Raw genomic sequence first — 24,618 nt, 5'->3', positions numbered from 1 at the left:
TTCGCTGCTGCAATGGCGGCCACGTTCGGCAAAAAGCTCGGGCCGAGCGCCGCGGCCAGGGGCGCAGTCGGCAGGGTCTCCCTCCCGGTTTCGCCTGGTGTCACGCACGGAATGATTGCGATCACGGTATACCAATGACACCAATACCCGTTGTGGTGGCATAGTGGCTTTGGTGTAGCGCTGTTAAGCCCGAAGGTGCGGGATCAAATGCCGGCCGTGGCATCCGCATTTCGATGGGGCGAAATGCAAAAGCATCCCTTCACCGTGCCTTGGGTGCACGTTCAGGACAAGAGGAAGGAAAAATGTGGGAGGGAGCATTACGTCACGATGCTAGCCGTGGAAAGCGAACACTCCGTGAAGCCACAGCGGTGGCCCAACACGTGACCACTTGCGTCGAGATCACGGAGCAAGAATCGAGATTTACTGAGAAGTTTGGTTCCCAGTAGCAATGCCAGTACTTATTCGGTGCGCGCTTATTCAGCTGCCCTGCCGTGGCTCTGCCTACAGAGCGGGAACACTAAAAGCAACCGCGCACTTTGACGGGCGGCCACGTGTTGGGCCAGCACTCGCCCAGCAGATTTCGGCTTCAATCGCGTTGCGGTATGCTCCCTCCTCTTGTTTCCTTCCTCCATTGTTAAAGGTAACCAGGTGGTCAAGTTCATGTTAAGCCAACCATGGTGGCTCAGCGCCCATGTTCTGCGGCTGAACACGAGGTGGCTGGTTCGACTCCCGTTCGCGGCGGTACTTCGATGGGCGTTGAATGCTAAAACACGTGTGTTTTGACTCTGTGTGCATTAAAGAACCACATGGAGCCAAAAGTCTTTCGGAGCCTTGCCCTACAGCCTCTCTCATTGGCCCAGCATTGATTTGGGACGTGAAAACCGGACTTTTACGGAACGAACTACACGTAATTAATTTCTTATAATCAATTATGTTTCTTTGTAACATTGTAGTTTAATCATTACTTTGTTTACTCGGGAATGCTCCCTTTAATTGAATTACCTTTGTAGGTAATCACTTAGATGCAACCAGTTACATCTACGACGGAGCAAACGCCGACAGGCGACGCATGTTCGCGCCCGTAAATTTGCCGGGAACTACAGCTAGTTCAAAAGCAGGAAAACGTGTGAATGCGACTGGATCGCCTGAACATAGCAGCTTGCAGATTCGCAAGCGTCGAGAACGACTTTTGAAAACAAAAAGGGCGCTGTCATTTGGTGTTTATAGAGAGCGCAATCTTTTGAGTCTGTTCCTTTACAGTGCTGCAAGCACGGCCGACTCAGAGTGTTGGTCGCGGTGCAGTGCCAAGGACAAGGTGACCACCTTCAACGAAATAGTGAAGTGGTACAGACTTGACAGACTGACTATGCCGCCACCTCACCCGGGGCTTACCCGGAAGGAGGCAGTGTTATACAGGCAATTACCCCTGCTCACCCCGGTGTTCACCACACCGGGCTGAGTTGTGTCTCTTGGTCGTAGCTCCTCGTTGCAGCCTCTAGCTGCGGCGGCATCGTCGTCTTCTCGCTGGCTTCTCACGGATTTATACTACAATCTCAAAGGATGTGAGCTGCGGTGGGTCTCTCCTTAGCGCAGTCTACACACGTCACTCGCGTACACGCTCGGACACACGTGCCTGCTCACCCCGGTGTTAGCTAGGCAAGTGTGTCCGAGCGTGTACGCGAGTGGCGTGTGTAGACTGCGCTAAGGAGAGACCTACCGCGGCTCACATCGTTTGAGATTGTAGTATAAATCCGTGAGAAGCCAGCGAGAAGACGACGATCCCGCCGCAGCTAGAGGCTGCAACGAGGAGCTACGACCAAGAGACACAACTCAAGGCCGTCCAGCAGGTCTCGGAAGCTCTAGAGATGCAGCGACCGCGCGAAACCGAGGAGAAGGGGGGCAGCACCCCCAGGAAGGGGGCGGCGGCCCTCTCGGATCCGCGGAAGTAGCGCGGAACCAAGACCTCGAGGAGCACAATGCACGAAACTGACGTAGTGGCCGCGTCGCGGTAAAAACTTGTCCTCCCTGCGTGGAGGGAGCCTAACCGACTCTGCAGGCATTTTCGCTAAAGTTGTTCTCTCTCCCTTTCTCTTCCTTTACAGTGAGCTTGCGAACGACGAAAACACTTGAAGTCACGTTACTAACCGATATAATTTAACCCGCCGAGAGTCGAAAGGCCGGATTTGACAAAGATGGGTCCACCTATCGAAACGTTAGCCAGCTTCGAGGCACTTTATCCCTATTTTTGTCACTTGATACCGCAGTTATTGAACCAATATTTGCTCGAGAATGAGGAAAAAGGGGATGAAGAAAATATTTACGTACCCGCCCAAATATGCAGCTGAGTATAGTGATTTACGTGCGCACAATAAATTTCATTCATAGGTATTTGATCTTCGGAATGATAGGTGTTTGAAGTCGCAAACTACATGTTATGGCATGCAAAGCTGCAGATGAATTTTGTCCAGGTACAGATCTTTGACATGCACCCATATACATATAACCGTGTACGTTAGACTGCAGCCTCCATTGAAATGCGACGGCCAATACCACGATTCGACACTGGGACGTCAGGCTTAACAATGGAACAGCATAGCCGCTAAACAGCCACGGTGAAGCGCCTTCCTACACGCATCATCATGGCGAACAGCCCAGTTCAATGTAGCAAAAATGAGTGCCATGATAGTGCATTATTAAATAGGAAAATAAATGACAAAATAAGCTGTATCCGTCGAGATAAAACATCAATAAGGGCTCTTAAATAACATGATTGGTTCGTTCATATTTTGCCAGAATTCTGCAGACGAACACGAAAACACGGCCGTGTTCTTAGCTTTATTGGTGTACAATTTTTCTAGAAAAGCGCTACTGTCTAAAGCAGGCTCGCACGGGTTCGGGAAGGCCCAAACAGCGCAGGCAACCAGCAGGAAAATTTACTGAAGTAGGATGCATGTGAGAAAGGTTTGAGTCACCGTGTGCCCCTATCGTCTAAGCTATGTTGTCCTTTGGAGATCGGTATTATGCGCGCGGTTCTATGCCAGTGTTCTACAGCAAAAGCTGCGTTTTAACACTCCGGATCCGATAATAATATTGTTGTCGGTCACGCTATATAATTTGTTGAATTTGTTGCTCCGTCATGTCTCGTAGAAAGTAAAAAGGAGTTGCAAGGCGTCAAGGCAGAGCTACGACTCTGAGTGTCGTGAAACCACCTCAAGTTTTTCAAGCAAGAAAACCCACTGTACAGTACTAGGATTATCCCACCTCCCTGTGTGGTTTCACAGTCTGCGGCTACTGGTCTTGTAGGTGAGATATTTTAATTACCTTCTCATCCTTCGCACACTAAATTTTACTGAACGAAAATCGAACTTCAGGCAGTCGGAAAAAACTAAGCTATGCCCTAGAATTTACCGACTTCAGTCGAAACGATTCCAGTAGCTCCCAGAGGACGTACCATACGTGACGAGTTTCGATGTGTTCAGTCTTCCGAGGTAGAGTATGACTCCCCTGTTGACCCGGTTGTTTGTTCGGAGCGTCGAAGTTATCTCCCGGAACAGATTCCGGGCCCCTTCGACCTGCTCCCGGCTCTGGAAGGTTTGCGCTACCCAGAGCGGGTAGAGCCGCCCGAAGTTGTCGGCTGTGAGTCGGAGGCAGCTTGCCAAACTCGGCTCGACCGGTTCTTTCCTATGAAGCTCATATCGCAAGGATGGCGCGTATTTCATCACCTGTGGCCACAACATAATCAAGAGGGCTGGTAACGAGGGAAGGGCAGATTGGTGAAAGCAACGTTTCATTTGAGATACGTTCCCTTAGCTGTGCCTGCCCTGCGCATTCAGGTGTCGTGGGGTAAAATTCGTGCGCGAGTTTAAAGCATGCGTTGTCGGAAGTGTGCAACATAGCAAGTCCTAGTGCGGTTTTGTCTTGAATGTGCCCCGCCGGCTGATTTGCGGCTTTGATGAAATGAGCGACCGACCAGAACTGCTGGGTAAATAAACCAAAGATAACCGCGATGTTGTGCTTCTCATTTTTCTAAACAGGTTTGGCCCGTCAAAAAATCCAGTTGCTCTCTCTATCTCTCTCTTTATATATATATATATATATATATATATATATATATATATATATATATATATATATATATATATATATATATATATATATATATATATATACTGAAGAAAACAAAAGGAAAACAATATATATATATATATATATATATATATATATATATATATATATACTGAAGAAAACAAAAGGTGAAAGGCGGAAATTGGGAGAGCACTGCAAGCGAGTGCGATAAGCTTTGTTTTTGCGCGCAGTCTTCGGCATAAAACTTGCTATAGCGTCAAGGCAGATTTTACAAATAAATTTTCATAACCTAAGATCTTTCGGAAACGAGTAATGCAATAAATAAACTTGAGAACTGCTTCACAATTAACTGCAAACAAACATTATGACTACAAACAAACTCTTTCGCCAACTTACACGTGCTCAATAAGACGTTTCCGACACAATACAGGGCCACCTGCCCTTGGTGCGGTGCCACACCTACACTCTGCCACATCACCTGGGAGTGCGAACGCAACAATGCATTCCACAAACACGAACACCCGAGTGCGGAGCAATGGGAGAGTCGGATCACCAGCAGCGAGCTCACGAACCAAAGGGCCCTAGTGCAGCACGCGAGCGATGCAGTACGAATCAGTGGAGCCTTGGAATAGGGGCCCACCCTTGCTGAAGAGATGTCTCAAGTCGCCAGCGCCAAGAAGATGAAGACGACGGAGACCTCGTAATCGCGAAACTCTTGAAAGACTCAATAAGTTTTCACTCACTCACTCACTATGCCCACGAGTATGCTCGCACTCCACACGACAAAAAATAAATAAATAAATAAATAAAAATAAAGTACTTCATTCGGGCAATTCAGCGGAGATTGTAATGTGCTTTGTATTCTCCCCTCCAGCAGCGGCGACCACACTGCATTTTTGAATATCGAGCCCGAATGCGGCCTGAGATTAATTACTGACCCTTGTATACAAAAAGGGGGCCCCAACCCAAGGCTCTTTCCTTAATCTGCCGAGTGCAGAGCAGGGCCTCCTCTTGACTGAACAGACGCTGCTTTGCAATGAAACCGCAGTGCGATCGCTACGACGGCGAGTTGCTTGAGGAACGCCCTTCCGCACTTGGGCGTTCGAGTAGACGCTGAGCCATTGAACGACTCTAAGAGGTTAAGCTGAGTAATATGTGGGTGGCAGTCACTGCATTATCAAGGTGCAGTAAGGTTAAGCTGCTGAGTGCAGAAACCGCCTATAATACGTAGGGTGTTTCTGCCTTAGGAGCAAAGTGAGCCGTGACCACTGTGTTATCGTAGCATATAAGATAACCGAAAAATCCGCGCAGTATACCAGCAGTCGAATCAGCCGACACGCTTTCGCCATGTGAATCGCTGTGGATGCGGCTAGCCTCTCTGACGAAAATTAGTGTTCCGCAATAAAAGAAAACAAAATCGACGCCAATGCGAAGCTGTAGGTTGCAGAACGGCGACAATTCAGGCGGTATACAACACCGAAAGGCCGTAGCGTAAGACATCTCGAAGGCCATGCCCGCGTGCGTAGGCGCCTGTGCTTGTGATTGTAAAGTCGGCCACGCTAAGCCGCGAGCACTGGCATCGACGATCCCCTCCCTCCCTTTGCTGGGTGAAAGTGTACACGGGAAGCTACAAAAATGACACTGCTTCTCGGTAGAGCGAGCTTTAGCTTTACAATACACTTTTCATTGTAAGGAGCTTAAGCTGGGCACCCTTTACGCAGCGATGTCAATGAACGCTTTGTTTTTCATTCTCCGTCACCTAGTTTTTGGCCGGTCCGTCATCTCAGGCTGACTAGGTTGCAGGGACAGCGCTACGGGTGGGACTCGAGGGACCTCTTACAACATCACCCATTCAGTAGTGTAACGAAGCACTCAAAGCAAAGCGGTGCCAGCCGCACCGCGGTATCAACCGCTAATGCCAAACAGTAAGATTTTACTTTCTCTCCGGTGCTGACAACGCTACGCTTGGAGTAGTCCTAAATCGTTTACAATAAATTCTGGCGCTGTAGCTTAGAGTCAAACAGCTTAACGTGCTGTACCTGAGCGAGCAAAACCAGGAGAGCGTACAGGCTAGATGACCAGACCGGCAGCTGTCTGAGTAGGCCAACGATGCTGCGGATGACTTCTTTTGCTCTGATTTGCACCATCATGTTCAGTTTCTCTTTAGTCCTGAGCCTCGACGGAAGACCTTGTTCGAGGGCGTCCTTCCACGTCACTTCGGGATCTACGTACTTTAGCCCCTCCGGACTGCTCGGAGCCGACCATGCTTGGCCGTTGGCTTTCGTCCTCATCTTATCGACGAGATCGTCCATAACTGATATCGCCGAAAAATTGATCCGTGACGGTGATAACTGGTGGCCGAGATCGTGGGAAACGCCTAGAACAAAGTGCCACACCCTTTCAGCGTCTTTAGAAAACGTCGAATCCAGCGTTTCTCCCACGTCCACGCGGAACGTCCGGCTTGCTGCAGAGTAGCCCACCCGAAGTAAAGAGGGCAACCCGCTTCGTAGGGTGGCTCTGACCACTAGGTCGAGGAGGGCGACAGAGCTGGAGACGCTGGTCCACTTCGATGGATCCGTTCCCATTGCTTCGACTACCCTGGCGACGTCGCTCACATGGGTGCGACCGCTCGACATCGTCGTGAAGCAGCTGCTGTAGAACAGTGCCATCTGGGTCTCGAGACTCATGGGACGCTCGCCGCTCGAGTTCTGCAAGCGGGCGGTGGCCATGGCGGATAATGCGTCGGCAACGCGTTGGTTGAAATTAAGCACGTGTTCCTCGGCGTAAGGCCTCCGGTCGGGATCTCTGTCTCGCCACCGACCACACACGCTTTCGTAGAAATCCACGCATGGTGAGGCGTGCGGGTTCATGGCATCCAGCATGTACCTGCACAGTAAAAGTGCAGAGAGAGAGAGAGAGAGAGAGAGAGAGAGAGAGAGAGAGAGAGAGAGAGAGAGAGAGGGAGGGGAGAGTGCCTTTATAAGAAACGTTTCGTTACGCACAGTTAATTTCTCGCGCCGCTGCAGTGCACAGAAAGTCGAGCAGCTCCGTGCGTTGTTGGCCGGACTGGGCAAAGATACTTTGCAAGAGTATCATGATACGATGCAAGATACGGGGCAACAAGTATTTGAGATACAGATACGAGATACTACCGCAATTACTGTATTCGATATGATACTTTCCATTTGTATCTTGAGATACTTCCATACATACAGAAATTTCTTTTTATGGTTAGGTTATGGGGTTTTACGTGCCAAAACCACTGTCTGATTATGAGGCACGCCGTAGCGGAGGACTCCGGAAATTTCGACCACCTGGGGTTCTTTAACGTGCACCTAAATCTAAGTACACGGGTGTTTTCGCATTTCGCCCCCACCGAAATGCGGCCGCCGTGGCCGGGATTCGATCCCGCGACCTCGTGCTCAGCAGCCCAACACCATAGCCACTGAGCAACCACGGCGGGTATTTCTTTTTATATATCTATATAATATAGCAGCAAACGCGTATGCACAAAGAAGTTTGCTTGGAAATCTCTTGACTCCGACCAACCTTGTTTCATTTGACTCAAACGTCTGTTAGTATCTCAAACTTTGTCTTTCTGTCTCAAAGTATAATGTTTTCATTCCAAAACAGTTTATTGCGGTTGCTTCAGCCGCTTATCATGAAAGCTCTTTATACGCGGCGTTGTCGATGGCTTTTGCTTGTCGCTTTCGTAATTGATGGGAGTCGCTGCTCAGCTTGCCGTCCAGCTAGCTGGTCACCATCTAGTTAGAAGAACGTCAATAGGAAGCCTCTGAACGACGGCGGAAATACTGTAGTGGGTTTTACCTTGTCCGTAAACGTATAACCCTTTACGCAATACCGGATCACCGGACAGGTGTACAGCAGCGACAATGCTGGTAGCGATATATTTTTTTTTGAGGCGTATCAAGTATGCAGAGAGCCCATAAAGCTACAATGACCTTTCAAATTTTGCTTTATTCTGGTGCAAAGGGTTCGTTGGTGAATTATTCATTTATTAAGTTGGCTTAGTGGCAGCAGTATCAGCTTGAAAAGCAGAGCTCAGCCAGCGTTTATAGTTTCGTACGGTGACGTTGTGATAGCAGTATCTTGTATCTCAAGATACATGATACATTCTTTAATGTATCAGAAATACAGATATTGATACACGCCTTGCCAGACGTATCAAGATGTAGATACAAGATAACCAAAGGATATTGGTTGATGGTCTGGTTGGTTTTCAAGGTCAACAAATAATTTTCTCGTTACAACAGGTGCGTAGAGCCGAAGTAGGAAAAGCGCGTGTCCCTTATTTTCTGTGTCAGTTTTCGTATCTTGTAGATTTCAAAACGTGTCCAATGTGGCAGCTGCCATAAGCGGCCTGGCTTTTAATCTTACAAGAATTCACGGTTCCTTAGTCTCTTTTCTGTACACGTCAGGATAAGTGAAAATTTGAGCGATGCTGTAGCAGTGGCAGCAGAGGTGAAGCGTAGGCTTCGGGACAAGTTTGCATACCAGGGCACGCTTTAATGCCTTTCTCCAGTGTTTTGATAATGGGTATGTAAGCCCAATTACGTGAGGAGATTTTTCTACCCGCCCGCCCGCATCAGAATGCGACGCTCATGGTCGGAAATGAATTCGGAGAATTCGTGATAAGCGTCTCTGACAGCTAAAGCCTCTGAATCATAACAGCGGTAACAGAAAGCTAGACAGATGTGTGTGTGCAACTTTTGCTACGTTGATGCGAATTGCGCGTGAATCATTCCAGGAATTATGGGCGTGCTTGAAGTAGCATCATGTATGGGGAATAAAGTAAGATGTCTCTGTGCGGGTTGACCGGCGTAAATGCGCAATTAATAAATTTGAATCTAGCTGGTATGAAGAATACAGCAAAGGCGAGCAGACCTGATAAGTAATAGACCAGCAATGCCCCAGTTACGCTCTTGTTGACATGTCACTCTTTACCTTCTAAAACAGTTTCCTGTGATTAGCATTGCTAGCGCACTTCACGCATATTCCACTTTCGAAGCCAATCGTCAGGCCAAGTTGCATAACGGGTATGTGACATTGCGTATGTGCCATTTATCAATTAACCTGTTTCGCGCCAACTCTGCTACTGGGTATGCTCCACTTGTTCTTCGCCGCTCTTCAGTGAACCTCTTTCTCAGAGGGTGTGTGGACCTAGGTTTGTACCACACTTCAATGAACCCCTGTGATGTCAGTTTGGATCAGTGGGCATGTGCGATTCGGAATGTGGCGTTCTTCAATTAATATTTTCACCCCAAACTTGGTTGACTGGGTGTGTGCCACAAGGTATGTGCCCCTCCTCAATAAATCTGTTTTGCGCCATTTTGGTTCGCAGAGTATGTCGCTGTATGTGTGTGTAACTCTCTAAGGAACTTTGTGACCCCAATTTAGGTTATTGGGCTGTGCCACCGGGTAAGTGTAGCGCTCTTCAGTGAGCGACTAAAATTCATTTATATTCCTCCGGTGTTGGACAGAGTCGAACGCGCCTCATGTATATTCATATATCATTGTTTGAGTTTGTGTACACATACGCCGCACGCGGGAACTTCGCTGCGGTGGCGCTAGATGGCGCGGCTAGTCCAGAGGAAAGCGCGACAAAGGAACCCAGCTGCATACAGGTATGCAGTTGCACTACGCTTTGTCGATCCATTGCTTCAAGGCTAATCTCGAGTTGAGTTCCGCGGTATTTTTTTTTTGCCCCTACTGAGAACGCAGAATATCGCATAGACAATAACCGGTTGCGTGATGCCACAAGTCTGTAGAAGACATCTGCTCTACGTCAATATGGCTGCTTAAGTTTTCACTAGAGGCCTCACAAGCAAAGCCTCAGCCGCGAGACACTGTTTTCGCAAGAAAGCGTTACATTTGTTGTCCCGTCAATGATCCCTTATCAAAAGGTTGGCTACACAAGGAGGCTTTCTTTATTCCGCAGTTGTGTTGATCATGTGTCTATAAGTTATCTACAGCCAGCAAATAGAGAGGCTTATGGAATTATTGGCCGCTAGCTCGAGCAGAAACGCCAATTGTCCTACCATCCGCTTGCCACAATAATAAATTTTATTATAGCTTCGTATTTCGACTAAATAAAAAGGAGCATTTTTCCTCGTTGAAAAGATGAAGTGCTTGGCAGCAGCAAGTCGTGAATGTTGCGCTTAAGCGACTTGTCACAATGTGTCAACTTCGCAATCTCTGTGATACCAATGAACTCGCGCCGGGTGGCTTGAGCATCATTCAGAAGTAGAAAAAAATTGTCAGCATGAACTCATATGACATCGCGTCCTACACTTTATATTACGACAGCTACGATGTGAAAATGCGATTGGTGTTGGCCCGCTAAGCACGGGTTCGCGGGATCGAATCCCGGCCACAGCCATCGCATTTCGATGGGGGCGAAATCCGAGAACACCTGTGTACTTAGATTTAGGTGCACGTTGAAGAATCCCAGGTGGTACAAATTTCGGAAGCCCCCCTCCACTACGGGGTGTCTCATTATCAGGTCGTAGTTCTGGCACGTGAAACCCCACAAATGAACTTTTTAATTTTTTAAATGCGATAATTGTAATGTCTCTCGCTTACTGGTTAGGCGAGCAGAGATGTTGATTTAATATGTGTTTTTGATGCCACTACGATGAATTATTTTTGCTTGGCAAGTTAACTATGGGCTTCTGTACTTGGATGCGCTACTACAAAATGAAAGCTAATATGGGGCGTTGTATGAGGACCATGCGTGAAACGGCACTTTCTAGACGCAGAACGTCATAACACTGAGTTTAAAAGTGGCTATTATAATTTGCTTTCCTTCTTCGCTGTGGCGTTGTTAGCCTGACGCAACGCAGTGGCCAATATAAGCTGCAACATCCTAATGCTTTTAACGCCTCAAATAATTGCAGTTTTGTCGCATCGCTGCCGTGCGCATAATCGATAGTGGGCAATAAACATAATCTCGTTTGAACCAGCCTGATGGTCTTACTAAGGTACTGTCACTCATAGTGGCCTAACTTGCTTTAGTGAATTTATTAACTGTAGGCGCTTCACAGCTAATAAAAAGAACGGATATGTATGCGCACAATTGGTGATGCAGAGTACCCGTTAATTTGTTACTTTACCTTCGCTGTACTGGAACGCAGACTTTAAGAACCAATGTAATCCTCGCAGAGAATGAGGTATCGATTAACATCTCAACAATATCAACCTAGTAGGCGGATCGAAAGCGAAACATACGAAAAATAAACTATAATGGAGTGCCGAAACAGAGGCTGTGGCTGAGTGCCAGCCCTTCGTTGAATGACAGTTCAAGCTTCTATCAAATTTGGTGGAAACGTTTGCCATTCCAGGGCAATATAAGGGTTTTTCGCTGCAGTCGGCGCGTTTTATTACCAGAAAATCAGGCCGAGTCGCGCTCACAGCGGAACACCGCCGTGTACATTTCAATGCGCGCCGTCGACCGCGCATCCACATTAGTGCAGCAACAGTGTTGCCGTGTTATTTGCAACAGCGTTATTTGCAACATTAAAAAAAAACTCCTACCTCGGCCTCTTCAGTTTTTGCATATAGGCTACGTGGCTAAGAAGACAGCACACGCACACAAAAACTCATCCATAATATCGCTTATTGCTTAACTATGCTAATTAAGTTTTTATTGCTAGTTTTAGGGTTTATTCATTGCCAAATATAAACCGCGGTATAGTGAACCCGTGGCTGCTTAATAGAAATCCCAAGACTAGCACCGCTTACGAGTTACCCGCACGCGAATTCTGTTGAAAAAGTAAGGTTGGGCATTCCAGCTGAAATCGTCCCAAACTGGTAGAACCACACTTTTGGGAAACCTAACTGGAACGCCAGTGTATTTCGTAGCACATTTTGTGGGTCGCGTATCTCCAAATTCACGCTATAGTCTTAGAATTGCCGCTAAGCAGACCTGACTTCGATGCTGCTATGTTTCAATTTCGGCTTATTTAGAGCGGCATATAAGGCTGAAAGTTGGATAGTGAAACATTCACGGAATCGCTAGTGCTTGAAGGAAAGAGCTCCGAAGTTACAGGAAAGCAGTGTACCATAAAGTCGACAATTACGGAGGTTTAAGCACATTGTAGCGTAATTAGCTTTCCCCTGCTAATGAACGTTGTGTATAATCAGGCAGTTTATCGGCATAAAGAGCACAGCGTAGATACGACAGCTTTCTTAAGTGTCAGCATAAGAAAGAATAAAAAAAAAAAACCCCGCATGCACGAAGCTTTTTCTTCACTGCATTATGCCGCGACCTACGCTCGATGCCTCTACGGCAGCTTTGCAGTGTACACGTACAGGGTGACGTTGCGGCATGCTGCAAGAGCGTTCTCCTCGTAGCAGGCCTCTGCGAGCTCGGGCGCGGCCACCAGGGCGGCGGCCGTGGTGTTGCGGCCGCTGTTCAGGTAGATGCCGACGAACACCACGGTGCCGATCACGGCCAGCACCAGCACGGCCACGCAGCACAGGACCCTGGGCGGGCAGTCGCGGGACGGGGGTGCGGCCGGCGCCGAAGAGAAGCGCTCCGTCGTCTTCGGCTCCTTGGACTTCTGGCGCATGTGCTCCTCGAGCTCGGCCGGACGCTTGTCTGGCGTCCGATGGCCCGACGACCTCCGGCGCTCAACCGCCTTGCGTCCTGAAAACGATAGGTCTCACGGTTTCATTTTTTTTCCCGCTTTACACCTACGAACGGAAGAAGTGCGCTGGTTTCTTTCGCTTGCCTGACTTCGTCTGGGCCTTTGTGGCAGCAGGTGAGTTTCTCTCGTCTAGGACACTAAAGAAATCGATTTACCGCCCACTGGAGTCATTGTGGCGAGTTATTCCCGCATTCACAAACGGGCGTCGATTATAATATATTCCTTGAAGTTGCCGAGTAGCGGGGAGCGAGCGCATCGAGGTAAACTATCGCCGAATTGGGCGCCGAGTAGAGACTCGGGTAAGTATACGTGCAAGACTTGCACGTAGTCTCTCACTAACGGGGATGAGTGTTCCTGCACGTGGTCCCAAAGTGGAGGAAAGTTAATTGCGCGGCTGTTTTCCATGCGCCGCCCGCGCCGTTACTCGCCGAGCGCCATGACGTCGTCCAATAGGACGTGATATGATCCGCCCCTATTAGGAGAAACCAACTTTAAGGATGCGACACCTGTGCTGCCAGCGGCCGAGAATAACATGTAAGGGTGTTAGTTCTTGCTTTTGGTGCGATACGTCGCAAAGCCCGATTGATCCCTCGGCCCCAAGCCTGCTTTATTAATTTTATTGATTTCATACAGTGCCTTGAACTGCAGGTTCTTCCGCTGTGAGTAGTTGGAAGGGATATACGAAAGACTGTGGTATGTGCTGTGTATATGAAAGACCTGCTGTGTTAATTTGTTTGGTACAATAAGGAAGAACCTTTTGCTACTGTTGCACAGCTGGCTGTGCAGCCTTTCCAGTTGTTTGGAACTTGACTCGCAAAACACCTGCTATGTTTATTCCGCTAGTGCGAGGACCATTTGGTCATTATACTGCCTTTTGCCTTTTTGAACGCAATAAGATTGTTTCGGAACGTGCTGCATCTTGAATATTTTTGTACTTCGAGATTTGATGTTGGCGAATGAGTCAGGCGTAAAATGCGCCCTTTATAAAATCTGTGTGTAGAAATTTAATTCAATTTTCAATGTACGCAAGTACACTGTTAGGTGCAGATGGCTCGATTGCTAAGAATGCACGACGGTTAGTCATAACTGACGCACTGCCAACATTTGCTATTGCGTACCTACGGACACTATATATTTTTTTGGCGGCATGCCTTAACCAGCCCGCAGTAGGAGCCAAAATGAGCGGGTGCACGCATTTTCAAGCAAAACTCATCTATGCGCGCAAGGATGTGGTGGAACAAACATGACAAAAATAAGCACGTTGAGTGCGTGAACTTTCCAAGTCTCTGTCAGAGAGATGTCTCATGCCTTCCAGCTGCAGTGAATAAAAACTTGACATGCATGCTGGATAAAAAGTTCCCGCATATTTACCATGTTAAGATAATCCGCGAAGCCCGCGAAACAGCGTATTTATAGCACAAATGCCAACTTGCGGCTTTGCCTGCCAAAAAATTGTCTCGCACGTTGTCGGGCGTGACTAGCAAATGAAAAAAAAAAAACATTGCGCCAGCACCTATACGATCGATTGTATGTGCTTCCATATCGGCCAGTGAGGTCTCACTTATTGTATGATTTGAATTTTTTTGCACCATCAACGGACACTTGCCTTTCTATCACCTGTCTGCAATGAGTAAGTTTGTGCGAATATTCAAAATTGCGATTACGAATCGAATAGTTAGGAGATTTGACACACCGCTGAAGGAAGGTACTAGCTTTAGAAATGCAGTACCTTCTAATTTTGAACTAAAATGTTATTTATTACCATCTCTATCCTCGTATTATAGAAACTAGCGGTAAAGGCGTGACCGTGTTGTGTAGTATTTCGATTCTGCTTTTACGCTTTTCGTCTTCAATAGAATTTGATTAGGCGGTCAGTTAAACGCCAGACCAAAGGCCAGACTCATCCTGAGGGACACAATTTTGGACAAGCAGTGAAAAGGGGAAGCAATTTCGGCTGCCACAGTGAGCCATAAACGGCGATTACATTTACTTACAAAACATGACTTGATTTGGGCGAGTTGATTCATCTTGGCAATGTTCATAAAAAGAGATAAAGACGAAGATGACAGGAACACATGCGACAGGACAGGCGCTGAACTTCCAACAAGCGTTTCTTACAAACGATTATTCATGTTACGCTCTCCATGTCAGGTATATCACTCACGCATAATCATACAAGAAATTGTAAAAAGTCAATCTAGTCATACAGAACATGATATATAGTCAATTGTGGCCATGCCGTCCCTGCAAACTTCTTAATCTCATCCGCCCACCTAACTTTCTGCCGTCCCCTGCTACGCTTCCCTTCCCTTGGAATCCAGTCCGTAACCCTTAATGACCATCGGTTATCTTCCCTCCTCATTACATGTCCTGCCCATGCCCATTTCTTTTTCTTGATTTCAACTAAGACGTCATAACTCGCGTTTGTTCCCTCACCCAATCTGCTCTTTTCTTATCCCTTAACGTTACACCTATCATTCTTCTTTCCGTAGCTCGTTGCGTCGTCCTCAATTTGAGTCGAACCCTTTTCGTAATCCTCCAGGTTTCTGCCCCGTAGGTGAGTACTGGTAAGACACAGCTATTATACACTTTTTTCTTGAGGGACAATGGCAACCTGCTGTTCATGATCTGAGAATGCCTGCCAAACGCACCCCAGCCCATTCTTATCCCTCTGATTATTTCCGTCTCAGGATCCGGATCCACCGTCACTACCGGGGTTGCTGTAGAAGTACGGGAGAGGCCTTTGCCCTGCAGTGGGCGTAACCAGGCTGATAATGATGATGATATAGTCAAGCCGTTTACCTGTGTATATGAAAATCAATTTTTTCTCATGCAAAACCAAAGACAGACAGCTGACATACTTACCACCAGGTTTCCTTATAAAATGCGCTTCATCTATTTCGCCCCCCGTTCTGTCCTTTTTTCTTTCCCCAAGAAAGTTGTCGGCAAGCATGGCTGTGCAGGCGCTCTTTTTGCAGTGTTCGGAAAAGTGGCTACCGTATCATTATCTAACGTCATTATTGTGCTGTCTTAGCCCTGCCGTCGAGCCTACATTTACTGTTTTGTTTATATCGAGCACGATGTATTGTATACATGGTGCGTTATGTCGTAGTCAATGTATGCCACATGAATTGAGAAATCAATAAGGTTTTTTTTTGTGAACCCACCAAACTTGGTGGGCTCTTTCTCCAGTCGTCGTGATAGACGATACAGCTGCCCTCAATGGCGCACATACTTCTGTCATGCGAACGCTTTCAAAAGCGAAGCTTTTTTTTGCCAACCTTGCCGGGTTTGGTGACCGTGGCTGTACTCTGGCTGTTTGTTCTCTTGCCGTATAGGCCAAGCAGTTTGCTCTAAAGAAACGAGATGGCACTTTCGGCGGCTCGGCGCGTGTTGCCTCAGCGAAAGCGCACGAATACAAAATCATTGGCTCTTCTTCCCTGCTTCTGTGCGATCAGCTGTCGGAAATGCAAAGGCGTTTTCGCTAACGTACTGTGCTCCATTCATGTTACAAAATATGAAGCGGTGTAATGAAGACGTGTGGAGTAGTCGACTGCACAAGAAATTGTAACTGCCTATTAAGGAAGGGAATGAATCTGTGTGTCCATGTTCAAGGGAAGCTGCTACTTAAAAGCTGCCCGTGTTGCCAGCACTTTGCGACTCGCGGCTTTCCGAACGGATAAGACATGTTCCCTCATCCACCAGCGTTGCAGCGCTAGCCTCCAAGGAAGGGACTTCAACACCGGAACATCTTCACGAGTGAGCTGTAGCGCTCTCTTTTCGGTGACAAAGGGAGTAGCACCGCTTCTTGGCCTACAGCAACTTTCTCGCAGGTTATCTCCACACACCCACCCCAAATCACGCGTAAGCATACGCCCACTCTATCGGCAACGTATCAAAAATAACTGAAGGGGCGCACACTTGAATCAAGGCGCCGATGAAGCATGAGTGACGGCTACTGCACCGTCAGCACAATAATGTTGGAAGCTGAACGTTTCGTAACGGTCCGCACAGTAATCGACTGGCTAGCGATAATACGTATTTGCTACAAGCTATTACAAGGCACAGAGCATCTACGTTACAAGCCTTGTGCCCATCAAGAACATATCTATCGCAAGTGAGCGCACCAGCGAAAAACCATGTAGAAAATAAACAATCGGACAGTTACCGCCCGGGGAACCTTACTAAGCCAGAAAGATGACAAGCCGCTGCTTAAATGTATTTGCTAAACAAAGAACGCGAAGCTGACCACCATGACACTGATTCAATTCCTAAGCGGAAAGTTAGGATGGCTTGGAATATGTTTTTAGCCTTGCTTTTAATAAAAGCACCGTATACGTTGCTCGCGCCGTTCGTACCGAGCGTAATGGGCTCCGAAAGCGCTTACATGTCCTTTGAAGATGTAACCAAAGCTTCGCGTGTCGTCCACCCATTCACCATTGTTACGGCTCGGGGTATCGTTTAGGCCAGTAATCGTCCAGACAGAGGAATGAATACGTGTGGGAGCAGGGGCGAAAGGGGGCTTGTTTTACATTATTTACACAGGCTTGAGATATCGAAGCCCACTCCATATGTGGGAGCGCAGCACGTCTGAGCACCCATAATGACACGTCAGGACACACATGTCAGCAGGCGTCGCAACACGGCCCTTCACCAAAGGTGTCCGCTATTAAAGCGGTTGATTTCCGCCGGTGACTAGGCTTGGGAATCTGATGACTGTCTCGGCAGGTAAGAATCACCCAATCGATCGCAATGTCCCGCCCATGACGTCGCACCGTTCCACAGGACTGCGCCTCTAATGTTGCGCAATCGCTCCCGCATAAGAGGCAACGACGTGACAAACTGGGAACTTGATGTCCACGCCATTGACACGGGAGTCGTCGACGCTGGCCCCCTTTTATTTATTAGTGGGCTCTCCGTGACGGTCCGCTTGTAAGAGTCAGGTTCATGTAGATTGGTCTTCGCGGTAATTGCCGCTTCCAGTGAGGGCGGTGGTTTCTGTCACCTCTAAATGAGCTCCTTTGCGTGTCACAGTATATGTCGGGCCCTTACGTCGCCTGGGCGGGTGCTGATGAAGGGGATGTTTCGTGTGAAGCATCCAAGAAACGCTCAGCGCTCTTTTGAGATGTGACACAGTCGACGATATAAGTTTGCAGAGTCGCACCGGCGTCATGTACATCCATTGTAAACACAGAGGCAACGGAGGGAGCTGAGGCAAGCAATAGGCGCGTCACCACGTGATGAAACATGGCAGCGCCCACGAGATCACCGTGAAAAGGGTCAATAATTTGTGTGTGCGTGTGTGTGTTTGTGTGTGCGTGTATACACGCACTGCACGAATCTATATACATGCTTCGCCGTATACAGATTCCAATTCATTGTAGCTGCCGCCCTACTTTATTTGAATTACACAGACGCTAGTGGTGCGTTCGCCACGGGCGTCCAGGACAGACGACAGGACAGCGTCTGCTTTCCCTTCTCTGTGCACAGCGTCTGCTGCCCGCTACTGGCATGATGGTTGTGTGCACGCGGACACTAGTGTTCCTGCTGAACTGCTGTGTGTGTGCACTTGTCTGAGCGGAGCGGACACGAAACGCCAAGCTAACGTTATCTAAAATTTTACTGTGCTCTCACTAACTGCTTTAGTTGCCCGCTCATCTTCTGCCTAATTGAGGTGCGACTTCTGCAGCGCCATTGGCGAAGCTCCTCATCACGTCTTCGTTCAGACGCTTGGCACCTGCCGGGCCGCTACTCCTTAATTCGGCCCGGCAGCACTCGCCTTGCCTGCTGCGACGCGCCAACATGTCGAATGGGTGTACGGTTGGAACACCGTCTGAAAAATTCGAGCACAGTGCTAAACCTTGCTATTGCTGTAAATGCTTCGTCCTTAGAGAAAAACCGCCGAACTGATTGACCAGACAGAGTCCATAAAAAGTTTATGGCTCACTTTGTTCCTAAATAAATAAAAAAAACTCGTCGATATAGTATATTCAATATTTGGAGGTAATTTTTCTCGTATATTCGTATTGGATTCGATTAGAAAGTTTCGCTGTTGGAACAACCTCTGAAAGGGTGAATAGGTGTTATCGCCTTACGAGGTGACGATGAGCGCGGCATCCTGGCTCTGGTGTCGGCCAACGTCGCGGGTTCGTGCGTCATGGCCGCGGTGGTCGCGCCCGTGCTCGCACCTGTGGTCGCCTCCGTGGTCGCACCCGTGGTCGCACCCGTGGTCGCACCCAATGTGGTGCTAGCCGTGTCCCTTCCTTCGGTGGCTTCGACTGCGGCCGCGGTCTCGGTGGCGTTGGTGCTCGTGGCCGACGCCTGTGGAGGCATCCATCTCACATTCGATGCTTTGGATTCCTGGAACCTCAAGGGCGGCGAGCTGGCTTTCGGAGGTGAACTACCGTCAGGTATGAATGACGTGGTGGCCCTGAATACAAGCGAACGCGAATATTTCGAAAGTTCTTTTCGAGTCATCGTGCTGGTTGAAGTCTTATAGACACGACACGACTCGGCTATATACACATGGCAGTATGGTATTCTACATGCATTTGAAAACCTAAACATCAAATTGAGCTTGGCCTTCCATACCACGGTGTTATCAGAAAGTTGCGTGTTAACCTTGTAATGCCCAAACACAATTCCACATTATGAAAAGTCGGAACTACTTGTTCATCTTTATTTCAGGCCACGGAGAGTACATTTCTACAAAGGAAACAACGAAATCTTATTTAAGTAAAACCTATTGCGCTTAGTATTTAGTTTGCTGAAACTATCCACGTCTGGAGACTCGCATATCGAAAACGCTACTAAACCGATTCGCTGAATATTCCGTGCTTAAGTCAGGACGAGCTACCAAATTGAGCGTAGCATACATCATAACATGTTGGGAATCACAGGGTTAAGAGCCACGGCCGTGTCACCACTTTTGTAAGTAACCTGGTTCAGGGAGTGACCCACATTATTTATCCCAACAACGACAATCCATGACAGCGAAGTCCCTTGACGGCCTTTCTATAAGGCTGGCCGGTTAGCAAGAACCTTTGTCATAGTCTACTCCGCCCCTCTCAGAATTTGCGTGTAACAAATGCTACACAACTAGTCTTCACATTCTACCCTACGATCGACAACACTTCTTGCGTTTTTGGAGCGCTTCGGCCGTGCATGACAGTGCCGTAAAGCTCGCATACCCTTCTATTGCGATTTCGATCCATGCTTTACGCAAGTCATAACATGGACTTTTAGTTTTTCATGTCGCGGTGATGTTGTGCCGTTACTTTACAGACTGCTCTTTAAGAAAGCAGCTTACGTGCCGAAACATGACCATTACGTCAGCATTCTTCCTTTAAAAACGATATTTATTGAGGCCTGTGAAACCCTTTTTTATACAGACATTGCATCATATAATCGATTATCGACCAGGTCACCTTCGTCTCAATAATATCCCTCTCCCTTTTGCCTATGTTAACGAAAGTGTGCTTAACTCTTTCGATAATGTAATTATTGGGTTTTACGTGCCAAAACCACTTTCTGATTATGAGGCACGCCGAAGTGGAGGACTCCGGAAATTTCGACCACCTGGGGTTCTTTAACGTGCACCTAAATCTAAGTAGACGGGTGTTTTCGCATTTCGCCCCCATCGATATGCGGCCGCCGTGGCCAGGATTCGATCCCGCGACCTCGTGCTCAGCAGCCTGACACCATAGCCATTAACTCTCCCGAATGAAATATCTCGGCTCAAAGATAATTCTGTAGATTAAGCTTTCTGCGACACAGGTAGCTGCCGTAACAGGCTCCCTGATAGCTTGACGTTTTCTTCACTGGAATTAGAGTAACGGATTAAACATGGATTATTTGTTTTTCACTTGTTGCTTTGAAGTCGGTCTTAAGCTCACCCGGACGCTAACACGATAGCCGCGATGGCTGCATCTCTGTTGGAGCTTGCAGGTCGTCCCGCAGTCCCAGGAGGCTTCACTGCTTTGCTAACGAGCTGACCGGGGCTATCCGACACAGGTGTTCGGGAGGGTGTCTTAGTTTTGGTCTTGACTGGAACGTCCGCTCTGCTTGGTGTCCGCGCTCCTGGGCTGACCTTCAACGCCGCTCGGTTAGGACTTCTAGTCCCTGGACTGCCCGTTGCAGAAGCTGTGGTTGTGGCTCTGGAACTTTGAGCTGCAGATGCTGGTGTTCTGGTTCCGGGACTGCCCGCTGCGGCGGATGGCGTTCTGGAGCCGGGAATATTCGGTGTAGCTCGTTGGCTGGGTGTCCTTACTCTGGGGTTGTCCGTTGGGGTAGCCAGCCTAACGGGAGTTCTAGTTCCGGGACTGCCGGCAGTCCTCGCTACTCCTCTGCTGGGCGTACCTGCTCCGTGTAACCTCTGTGCGGTTGCTGTTCTGGGTGTCATTCTCTCGGGGCCTCCGACAGCAGCCGGAGACGTTCTGCCGGGCGTCGTAGTTCCAGGACTGCTCGGTGCGGTTGTACTGCGCGATATCCTTGCAGCGGGGCTGCCGGATGCCTGAGCAGTGGCCGCCGCAGCGGCTCGAGTGGCCGCCGCAGCATTTGATGGACTTCGTGGAGGAGGCTGAGGCCCCATTTTCCCAAACACGGAGATATTTCCACGCTCCGAAGTAGACAGTGGAAAAATGGCGTCCGCACGGGTGCTCGCGGTTGTTGCTTCTTGATGATGACAATAGGCGCAAACAGTTGCTCCTACCCACAACGTAGGGTTGGCCGAGAAGTGGGTGCTTGAATTAAAAGGAACAAAGGGTAAATGTAGGAGCGACATAGCAAACATAGGATATATATATATATATATATATATATATATATATATATATATATATATATATATATATATATATATATATATATATATATTGGGACGTCATGATGTGAAAAAGGTTTACACACTGGTAGCGAGTGGCACTCCAACAAAGATGGCTCCAAGATGGCACTCGAACAAAGATCATATCATCATCACGAGGTATCTGACCAAACCACTGCACATCATCTGTACGTTCACGTGAGAGCAGCGCGAGAGGCTCAGAAGAAGAAGATCCCCCTTTTGCTGCAAGACGGAAGGTTAGTGTCTCTTTCCAGAATTTTTTTCTATGCCTATTTATCTAATGCTTATAAGCTCAATGACGAGCGAAGGCATTTATAATGTGAGGACGAACGAAATAATTCCCAATTCAGTTGGTGCGCTCAATTTGAGGTGCCTAATACAGTATGTTTACGGACAAAGATACAGCATTTACTATGAGGGGTGTCAAGGGCTCGTAATCGACTCGTGATGACCTGTTGTTTTCCTGTATGCACCGAGACTTCGACTCAGAGCCGCATTTTTTTTTCGTATTCTCTACCTTTGTCGACCAAACGAACTGGGAATGGATGAAAAGATGATACTAAGAAAGTGCTTTTGTTTCATTCCTAATATACTCTAAGCTGAACTCGAACAGACGTGTCGGAATTGTTGGCAAAGTGAGAAAAGCTGTGCCTTGAAGTTGTCTGGCTTATTGAACTGTTCAGTGTAGTGTTACAAAACATCCTTCTCCAAAGGTAGCACTCACGTTTTAAAGCGAACCTTCCTTTGCCCCGTCCTTCGGCTTTTACACTTAAGCTGCTGCTATTGCTGTCTGGCACATCACGTCGGGGGGAGATTCAGAGCATGTATATAAATGGCAGGAGCGTGGCACAGAGGAAAGGCGACGCTAGAAACTCGTTTGTACGTTTGCATCGCTTCGAATGTGTACAATTCCTTATGGGGTTCACTGGGCGTCGCTACATTAACCTCTTGACAGCTGTAATTATCCGCGAACCCTCGCAAAAGCATTGCAGAAATGGCAGTGCTTACCTTTCTACTAACGTGCAAGTCTAGAGAAAATCTAGGTAGGATGGTAGAAAGGAGGCAGAGAATCGGTAGAAACGACAAAATCGAGAAACGAGTGAATAAAAACCTTGCCCCTCTTCGCTAGCAGTTCTCATACAAAGAAGAAGGGGGGGCAATAGGGAAAAGGAGACGTGAGGACACGACAGCGGTTGCGCGCTGTCGGGATAAATTTAAGTTGAAGGGACGCTACGGTACGTTCCTGTAACTTCTGAAAAATCAACACCATGAAAATTCGTAAAGCAGACAATTAGCGCAGCGCGTGCAGAAGCAGGACCGCACTAGTGTGCACTGTAGGGTCTAGGTGCACTAAGGAAGCAGTCACACGTTGAATCAACACTTCTGTGCCCGCGGCGGTAGTCTTGCGGCTGTGGCATTACCCGAGGTCGCGGGTTGGATCCCGACCGCTTAGCCGCTCTTCGTCGGGGGCGAAATAAAAAAAAAAACTGAGGCGACGTTTCATTCAGTAAACGCGGGTTACGCGTTCACTACAAGCGCATTTCTGCCATCGTCGTCGCCTCGATGTTCTGTATAAAGTACAAGGGCGATAACATCGTCCTCGCACGCCGTGTGCTGTATGTGCGAGTGAAAGCGTGCGATGCGTGCGCAAAAGAGGAAAGCGGGGGAGGAGGGGGGGCAGCTCTGTTTTTCGTCGCGTGCGTGGTTCCGGAGGGTAGGAGGGGGAGGGCGGCGTTGTACTCCGCCAGAAAGTGCGTATTTCGCGGCTGCGGGCAGTATGCTGAAAGCAATCTGCAGAGTGTAAGCGTAGCGACGGCGCCTACGGCTCGTAGCTGCATGGGGGCAGTGTTCTCGCTGCTGAGTTTTTGTTGAAGCGATAGACAGCAGACATGTTACCTCGTTCGCTGCTGCTGCCGCGCTTCATCATGGCAACGTCTTGACAGCAATTTTCCGCTGTCGTCGAGTGTGATGTGTTCGTTTACCTGTGCGTGCTGACACCGTGTTCTTTAAGATTATGCGATTTTACGCGCCATAACCAGGATCTGATCATGAGCTATTCCGTAGTGGGGGACTTCGGAAATTTCGAGCACCTGGGGTTTTTTAACGTGGGTTTTTCTTTAATCTAAGTACACGGGTGTTTTCGCATTTTGCCCCCATCGAAATGCTGCCGCCGTGGCCGGGATTTGATCCTGCTACCTCGTGCTCAGCAGCCCAACACGATAGCTACATAGCAACCATGGCGGGTTACCGTGTTTGTAAATGTAGTTAGTAAGCGAATGTTTGGCAGTTTATACAGCCGATACAACTAGTATCCTTACTTTGTGTACCTGTCTACAAATTTGCTATCGCAATCGATACGTCCTGTTCGGCACTTCGCTTCCGGGCTTCGCGCACGACACTGCATGTGCTGGGCTTCCAAACGGGCTTCACGCTGGTGAGGAGTTTCTAAGCTACGGCCTCTTGCCTGATACACCCGTACTATTGCAAGCCGCCTAGCAAGTTCTTCTGTTATAACTCAACTGTCATGACTGCTCCTGGCCGTCCGGCCGGATGCCGTTCCCGCCCGGTAGCAGTCATAACAGTTGAGTTATAACAGTGGCGACGAGCAACGAACCAGCACCTTGATGACGGAGAACACTCCTGCCATGGCGTACCAAGTTGCACAGTTCGACGACGCCAAGGACAAGTGGTCGTCGTACTACACCAGAGTCGAGTCGTACTTCGAGGGTAACGACCATCGTCGACCACGCTAAGAAAAGGGCGCTTCCCATCCCTGCACTGGGCTCGAAGCCTATCGACGTACTGACTGGGCATTGTGCTCCGCGGAAGGTGAGCGAGTTAACCTACGCGGAAGCGGTTACCATTCTCGAAGAATTTTACGCACCCCCGCCAAATGAGAAACAAGCTTCAAGTTCTTTGCCCGCATTCAAAGGGAAGAGGAATCAGCTCAACAGTTTAACGTGGAGCTCCGACCCCTGGCTGATAAATGCAACTTCGAGACCATGTTGAACCGCCTGCTGG

At 48.4% G+C, this 24,618-nt stretch overlaps 1 protein-coding gene across 1 annotated transcript; it reads right to left on the bottom strand.

Moving 5' to 3' along the window:
- Positions 1-12,389: 12,389 nt before the first annotated feature.
- LOC142574671 (uncharacterized) lies at positions 12,390-24,244 on the bottom strand. The gene is made up of 4 exons (XM_075683708.1): positions 24,212-24,244; positions 21,114-21,496; positions 18,851-19,185; positions 12,390-12,754 (listed from the first exon to the last, which is right to left on the bottom strand). Exons 1-4 carry the CDS (start codon positions 24,242-24,244, stop codon positions 12,390-12,392), a joined length of 1,116 nt encoding a protein of 371 aa, XP_075539823.1.
- Between the last annotated feature and the right edge of the window lie 374 nt (positions 24,245-24,618).

Source organism: Dermacentor variabilis, chromosome 3 (genome assembly GCF_050947875.1).
Source record: "Dermacentor variabilis isolate Ectoservices chromosome 3, ASM5094787v1, whole genome shotgun sequence".
Classification (NCBI taxonomy): domain Eukaryota; kingdom Metazoa; phylum Arthropoda; class Arachnida; order Ixodida; family Ixodidae; genus Dermacentor; species Dermacentor variabilis.
This window is presented reverse-complemented; position numbering and strand designations above follow the sequence as displayed.

Bases quoted from the DNA above. Each gene is read 5' to 3' on its own strand.
- LOC142574671 (XM_075683708.1), bottom strand. From the start codon at position 24,244: ATGGCAGGAGTGTTCTCCGTCATCAAGGTGCTG. The intron at 21,497-24,211 runs GTTCGTTGCTCG...TTTTAATTCAAG, and splicing joins TCTCCGTCATCAAGGTGCTG to CACCCACTTCTCGGCCAACC. The intron at 19,186-21,113 runs GTACGCCCAGCA...GCTTGTATTCAG, and splicing joins ACAGAGGTTACACGGAGCAG to GGCCACCACGTCATTCATAC.